Below are 8353 nucleotides of genomic sequence, written 5' to 3' on the forward strand. Positions count from 1 at the left end.
TGCAGAAGCCAACAAGGAGTGGAAACAGGTTCAAAGGAACAATTCATCCCGTGTATAAGACCATCACAAACATCTTTACATTATTATACCAATTTAATTATCCATTTATTCCCTTGATCTATGGCCACTTGAACTTTGTGATAAACTTGCACAGAGCTATTTAATATAGTAATGAACTAAATCATTCTAATTCTTCTTCATGCCAGTCACTCTCCCTTGGTATCACACTGTGAGGAGTTTTTAGTTCAATTTCTCAAATACATTTGATTACCATATGATTTATTTATATAAGATAGTTGAATTTTACTAACAATACCAGTATTACACCATATCAGAGTATGGTTATGACACAGTTTGGTTTGGTTACAAAAAAATCCGGAAATGTCACAGAAATATTTATTAAACCTTTCTAGAAGAATTAGCCTTTACCCATATGCCAGATATGAGGAGGAACAAATGCTGTCACCAGTGGCAATCATTCTGTCATTTCTAGGTTCCATGTTAGCTGGGGACAAAGTCAATCATTTGTCTCAACTTATTATAAAGTTATAGGTTCCTGTTAACTTTGTACAGCAAGGCCATTTCCCTCCCATGGGAGTACATGGGTATCCTTCAGTGTTAGTTCTATTCCTACTAGCCTTATTTTGGCCCATCCTTTGGTCAAGATCAGTCAGACATCAGCAGTGCAAGTTGCAATTTTACAAAAAAAAAAAAGAATCCATAAATTTGGGGATCTGCATGTGTCTCAATGATTCTCTGCCTGAGCTTCTGCAGCTAAAAATGGAAGGCCATTACCCCCATGGCTACTTGGGGATCACTTTTAAGTAAAATAGTTAATAGATTTTGTTGTGTTAGAGTATATTCTCTTTCCCAATATTGATTCCTAGCATTCTCTAGCATTATGTGTTGGGTCTGTGTGATCAGTTTAGCAAAGCTTTATGACATTTCCAAGTGGATTCCCGTTCTTTTCCCTCCTCTTGGAAGATGATTTCCTTCAAATCTATTTTAGTTAATAAATCATTTTCCTCTGAAAGTCACTCTTCATTAAAAGTAAATTCAGCTTTTCACATTATATCTATGCCAGGTCCTATTTCACCTACAGCCCTCTTTTATTTCACTGGTCAATGTTTAATCCAACACATGCATTGTTGCTATTGAGTATTAACTACTTGAATATAGTTAGGATACATTTACTGTATCCGAAAATGTTTGGTCCTCCGTGCTAGAGTCAAGTGTATAGTAGTTACTCCTAAATGTAGTTTAATTTGTATATGCCATAAGGTTTCCCATAATCTTTCTTGTCTCAAGTTAGGGTTGTCCCCGGCAGGGACACGAAACTAACTTATAAGGCCTAATATGTTATTTTCATTTATAATCCATTGATACTTTTTTGTTCTGTTTAAGAGCTTTGTATCTACAAAACAGGGATGATATGTGTTCTTACACATCACACTACAACATATGAGGCTATTCCATCTGGGGGCTCATCTGAGCATTCAGTCATCAGAATTTATGGTTACAGTTATCAGTTTCCTGACATTATATATCATGTATCATAACCTTCAGAAGGTTATGAAATTCTTGAATATATTAAACTTGCCTAACATTCTAATGAAGCCAAATTTCCCTAACACAGCTTCATCGCCATTTCTACCAGTAAAATGGAGATAATATAGTTAAATGTTTACAGATAGTTATAATCAGCATATGCATTAAGTTCCACCTTTTAAAAATTAATACTAAGTCATGAAAATTAAATATATAAATGACATTCTAGCACTCTCAAATATTTACAAGCAAAAAGGATTATCAGCCATATATTTAATCTTTTAGTCCCCAAAGGATAAACAGATATAGTCCAATAAGTAATTTTTAAAAGCCCCTTCAAAAGCCTTCTCCAATAGATGAGAAGTTTTAATGCTATTCTTGACCATTTCTACAGAGGTTAATTTTCATAAGATGTATTATAAACTATGAAAATTAAATGAGCAGACCAGAGCTAAATGTCCAATGAAGCTCTGTAACACCAGACAAAGTTCTTTATAAACCTTATTATTTTTTGATGGGGTTTAATGCCATGTCAATAAATTTATTATAGCACCAAGAATACAGAAACCCATGCCTCACCATGAACATATTCAAACCAAACACTCTTGTCATTGTAACTATAACCTTTGAATAGTTAGTCACACTGGACACCAATTTCCTTCCAGCCTCGCAGATAAAAAAACAGCACAATATACAAATGTCAAATATTAACACAGTGTGATACTACTGAGTGGCCTGGTACAGGAATTTTAAACATCTTTTTGACCGCAGCTAGTATCAGGCTGAACCTGCCACCAATGTGATAAGCTGCTTCTCCAAGGAGGATAGAAGTCAATTAACTTTAAACACTGAGATAAACATCACTTATTACCATATGCTGGTATCTAATCTTTGTGAAGTTTTTATAATAAAATTTCAATTTCTCATCTATTCCTAAATTAAATTAACTTTCTTGCTATATAAAAATCCTCACTGCTCCTTCCACCCCCTAAATAAATTGAATTTCTTTTCACTTATTGGAGGAAGAGGACATGAAGTGGCCAGAAATCAACTGCCTTTAGAGAAACTTCTCAGTACATATAAAAATGTATTTTCATCTGAAAGCATTAAATCCCTACTGAGCTTTCTAAAGAAGTGGCACACCATTCTGTTGTTATACTGAGAACACCTGAAGGGAGGAGGAGGTAAGAAATCATGGTGGCCTTGACTGGGGTGGAAGCAATGGAGGTAATAAGAAACAATCAAATTCTGGATATATAACGAAGGTAGAAATAACATGATTTGCTGATAGAGTTTACATGGGAGGTGAGAGAATAAAAGGAATAAAGAACAACTTCAAGGTTTTTGGCCTGGGGTCAAGAGAAAATCTTTTGAAAATGGGAGCAATAATACTATGTTTGCATGTTGGTGGAAAAGATCCAGAGGAGAGGGAGAAATTGTTAAAGTAGGAGAGTGAGAGAGGGCAATTTCTGGAGTGATGTCCTACAGTATATAAAAGACAAAAATAATCTTGTACCTGAGTGAAAGAGCCTTTGCAAAGGAACAGTTCATCCATAAAAACAGAAGACAAAGGGGAATAGGATAGACTCAGATGAAGATAGATGAGAGGATGTGGAAGTATTATTGATTGCTTCAATTTTCTCAGTAAAATAAAATACAAATTGAGAGTAAAGTTGGAGGAGGTGTTGGAGAAAGGGAAAGGAACACATATGGTTAGTCAACAGTAGGAAAGTAAATGGCCACGGAAACATACTGTGATTCCTGGGTAGCATTAAGGGCCCACTCTGATTTTATGGTCACAAACTTAAAGTGAGATCAGTCAGTACAGCTGTAAATGCCTTTCTGATACTTCAGCTGTGCAGGGTACAGATATAGAGTAGGTGGGAAGTAGATTTAACCAGAGTTGGATTTGTTTTGCCAGCAACTGTAACAAAGAGAAACAAGGGCCAAGGGAACTGAAGATGTATGCATGGGAGTGACCATGGAATTTAAGCTGGGTAAGGAGAAATGTGAGGATATCAGGAGGCTGAGGGGGACAATTTAATGGTGGCAAGATCAATGCCATACAACCATAGGTACTTTACTGTTCAATAATGCTTTGGTATTTTTGCTGTTGTTTCTATACCTTGTACCTTTTTATACACTGTTATAACATGGTAGAAACTATTAATATTTGACTCCATTTGAAGCCTAACAGTATATCATGCACAATTAGATCTTCTAACCTGCCTTCTCAGCCTAGTCCCTCTTCTCAGCCCCATCCCCACATGCAAATACAGACATACACATAAAATAATAGTGGTTACCTTTGGGCGATGACTATAGTTATGTTGTTATATCAGGTTTTAGGTGACTTTTTTCCTGTGCACTTTCTAATTTCTAAGTTTTCTATATTAAGTATGAAATATTTTTGTAATTTAGAAAAAAAATGTTGATTTAAAAGAACATATGTGTTTACACCCATATATAATTAAATGCTGGATGTGCTCTCTAATGAGGTGTTACAAGATTTAATCAGGTAGGATTAAGTTCTTTGACAAATATAGAAAATAAAACATTTGAGAAGAGCTGACATACTTTAAAAACTACCAGATTTTGTAAAACATATGGGGAGATCATTGTCTAGCAAGTAAAATGTATTAAAATGTAGGACAATTAGAATAGTAAATTTTTTTTTAATATTGGAAGAAAGGACCATTACAAACCTGCTTCCTGCTTTGAGCTCTTGCATTCCGTAGCCTTCGAGCAGAATAAAAGATAAAATAGCCCACAGTTGCTGCCGTAATAATAAAAAAGGACACAGAAACGAAAAAAATTGAATAGTGATTCACCCAAGGGCCGTGTTTTTTCCCGACTTCTATGACCATTGTCACTTGTATGCCTCTTTGAATAGATTGTAGAATTTTGGTGCCTTTCAGATTGCCGATCATGATTGCAACAATATCTCCTGCACCTGTAAAGGAAAACAAACTCAGTTTTAGTTTGGTGAAACATTCTTAGTGTAATAACCCAATTGCCAAAATGATTTTAAATGGGTCTCAATGAGACAAAGGATGGATACTCATTCATTCAATTAACATTTTTGATCACCTACTATCTATATAAAATTTGTAGACTATATAAACATCCATGAGATTTTGTTACTGATCTTAGGGTACTCATAACTTAGTAAGGAAGCTATTATATACAACACTTCCGCCTCCTCAGATTAACTAACTATCGTTCAACAGTATTGCCTTTGAGACCGAATTTGCATCTTATATGAAGGTTTGCTTAAAGACAAATAGTCTCCTGAATTGTAGAAAATAGGGCTTGTATTATAAGGAATCTAATATTTGGCGAATACAGAAATATTTCCCAATTGATAAGATGATAAATTATCTCATGAGCTCACTACTAGCATGTATAAGGATTTACATATTGGGATAGTAATTTGAGCCAAACAATGTTTACAAATCCAAATGTACAAACTATACATACGTCCATGATGTACCATTTTTCTATATTCTCAAAAGCAATATAAAACTTGCTCAAGGTGTTCTAAGGTTTTACATGGACCTGATCAGGTTAGCAATGAAGATAACATATAGAAATGCACATTGCTATTCACTACCAATTAAAGACAAGCCTAAAATAAGACTAATCTTATTACTAAAGGTCTAATTATCTATAATACCTCTGCACCAACAATTATATAAGTTTTGTGGAAAAAAATAAAGTACAAAAGTTATCTTTCCCAATGTTGTAAGAATGTCAGATTGCTCATGCCATTCCAAGGCTTATCAAGGTTTATATTCCTCCTAGTCTATATGACCTGAGACCAATAATCTTAAGCAAAGGAATAGCACTTATTTAATGTTAAGTTATAACCAACCAGGGAAACCTCCCACTGATATTAAGTTAAGGAGCTAATCTGAGTTAATGATCAAACTCCAATCTGGAATAAATACAAATACACACATACAACTCTAAAAGGACTTTTAGAGGAGGATCCAAGATGGCTGAATAGGAACAGCTCCAGTCTGCAGCTCCAAGTGTGAGCCACACAGAAGATGGGTGATTTTTGCATTTCCAACTGACATACCACATGTATTTCACTGGGGCTTGTCAGACAGTGGGTGCAGCCCACAGAGCAGGGTGGGGCATCGCCTCACCCAGGCAGTGCAAGGGGTCGGGGAATTCCCTTTCCTAGCAAAGGGAAGCCCTGACAGACAGTGCCTGGAAAATCGGGACAGTCCCACCCTAATACTGCACTTTTCCAACGGCCTTAGCAAATGGCATACCAGGAGATTATATCCCGTGCCTGGCTCAGAGGGTCCCACGCCCACGGAGCCTCCCTCACAGCTAGCACAGCAGTCTGAGATCGAATTGCAAGGGAACAGCAAGGCTGGGGGAGGGGCGTCCGCCATTGCTGAGGCTTGAGTAGGTAAACAAAGAGGCCAGGAAGCTCGAACTGGGTGGAGCCCACCGCAGCTCAAGGAGGCCTGCCTGCCTCTGTAGACTCTACCTCTGGGGGCAGGGCATAGCTGAACAAAAGGCAGCAGAAACTTCTGCAGACTCAAACGTCCCTGTCTGACAGCTTTGAAGAGAGTAGTGGTTCTCCCAGCACGGAGTTTGAGATCTGAGAATGGACAGACTGCCTCCTCAAGTGGGTCTCTGACTCCCGAGTAGCCTAAATGGGAGACACCTCTCAGTAGGGGCTGACTGACACCGCATACAGCCATGTGCCCCTCTGAGATGAAGCTTCCAGAGGAAGGATCAGGCAGCCACATCTGCCGTTCTGCAATATTTCCTGTTCTGCAGCCTCCGCTGGTGAAACCCAGGCAAACAGGGTCCAGACTGGACCTCCAGCAAACTGCAACAGACCTGCAGCTGAGGGTCCTGACTGGCAGAAGGAAAACTAACAAACAGAAAGGACATCCACACCAAAACTCTGTCTGTATGTCACCATCATCAAAGACCAAAGGTAGATAAAACCACAAAAATGGGAAGAAACCAGAGCAGAAAAGCTTAAAATTCTAAAAACCAGAGTGCCTCTACTCCTCCAAAGGAACGCAGCTACTTGCCAGCAACGGAACAAAGCTGGACGGAAAATGACTTTGATGATTTGAGAGAAAAAGGCTTCAGATGATCGGTAATAATAAACTTCTCCAAGGTAAAGGAGGATGTTCAAACCCATTGCAAAGAAGCTAAAAACCTTGAAAAAAGATTAGACGAATGGCTAACTAGAATAAACAGTGTAGAGAAGTCCTTAAATGACCTGATGGAGCTGAAAACCAAGGCAAGAGAACTACGTGATGCATGCACAAGCTTCAGTAGCCGATTCAATCAAGTGGAAGAAAGGGTATCAGTGATTGAAGATCAAATGAATGAAATGAAGCGAGAAGAGAAGTTTAGAGAAAAAAGAGTAAAAAGAAATGAACAAAGCCTCCAGGAAATATGGGACTACGTGAAAAGACCAAATCTACGTCTGATTGGTGTACCTGAAAGTGATGGGGAGAATGGAACCAAGTTAGAAAACACTCTTCAGAATATGATCCAGGAGAACTTCCCCAACCTAGCAAGGCAGACCAACATTCAAATTCACGAAATACAGAAAATGCCACAAAGATACTCCTTAAGAAGAGCAACTCCAAGACACACAATTGTCAGATTCATCAAAGTTGAAATGAAGGAAAAAATATTAAGGGCAGCCAGAAAGAAAGGTCGGGTTACCCACAAAGGGAAGCCCATCAGAGTAACAGCAGATCTCTCGGCAGAAACTCTATAAGCCAGAAGAGAGTGGGGGCCAATATTCAACATTCTTAAAGAAAAGAATTTTCAACCCAGAATTTCATATCCAGCCAAACTAAGCTTCATTAAGTAAAGGAGAAATAAAATCATTTACAGACAACAAATGCTGAGAGATTCTGTCACCACCAGGCCTGCCTTACGAGAACTCCAGAAGGAAGCACTAAACCTGGAAAGGAACAACCAATACCAGCCACTGCAAAAACATGTCAAATTGTAAAGACCATCAATGCTAGTAGGAAACTACATCAACTAACGAGCAAAATAACCAGCTAACATAATAATGACAGGATCAAATTCACACATAACAATATTAACCTTAAATGTAAATGGGCTAAATGCTCCAATTAAAAGACATAGACTGGCAAATTGGATAAAGAGTCAAGACCCATCAGTGTGCTGTATTCAGGAGATCCATCTCAAGTGCAGAGATACACATAGGCTCAAAATAAAGGGATGGAGGAAGATCTACCAAGCAAATGGAAAGCAAAAGAAAGCAGGGGGTGCAATCCTAGTCTCTGACAAAACAGACTTTAAACCAACAAAGATCAAAAGAAACAAAGATGGTCATTACATAATGGTAAAGGGATCAATTGAACAAGAAAAGCTAACTATCCTAAATATATATGCACTCAATATAGGAGCACCCAGATTCATAAAGCAAGTCCTTAGAGACCTACAAAGAGAGACTTAGACTCCCACACAGTAATAATGGGAGACTTTAACACCCCACTGTCAACATTAGACAAATCAAGGAGACAGAAAGTTAACAAGGATATCCAGGACTTGAACTCAGCTCTGCACCAAGTGGACCTAATAGACATCTACAGAACTCTCCACCCAAATCAACAGAATATACATTCTTCTCAGCACCACATCGCACTTATTCCAAATTGACCACATACTTGGAAGTAAAGCACTCCTCAGCAAATGTAAAAGAACAGAAATTATAACAAACTGTCTCTCAGACCACAGTGCAATCAAACTAGAACTCAGGACTAAGAAACTCACTCAA

At 37.9% G+C, this 8353-nt stretch overlaps 1 protein-coding gene across 2 annotated transcripts in view; it reads right to left on the reverse strand.

Moving 5' to 3' along the window:
* The window catches only part of RNF128 (ring finger protein 128, E3 ubiquitin protein ligase), a 122446-nt gene that overhangs the window by 18372 nt on the left and 95721 nt on the right, over window positions 1–8353 (reverse strand). For both annotated transcript variants that reach the window (XM_011970461.1, XM_011970460.1), the window contains exon 2: window positions 4254–4501. In XM_011970461.1, coding sequence (XP_011825851.1) covers window positions 4254–4501 — 248 coding nt within the window. The remainder of the gene's footprint in view (window positions 1–4253; window positions 4502–8353) is intronic.

Source organism: Mandrillus leucophaeus, unplaced genomic scaffold, assembly GCF_000951045.1.
Source record: "Mandrillus leucophaeus isolate KB7577 unplaced genomic scaffold, Mleu.le_1.0 Scaffold949, whole genome shotgun sequence".
NCBI lineage: Eukaryota > Metazoa > Chordata > Mammalia > Primates > Cercopithecidae > Mandrillus > Mandrillus leucophaeus.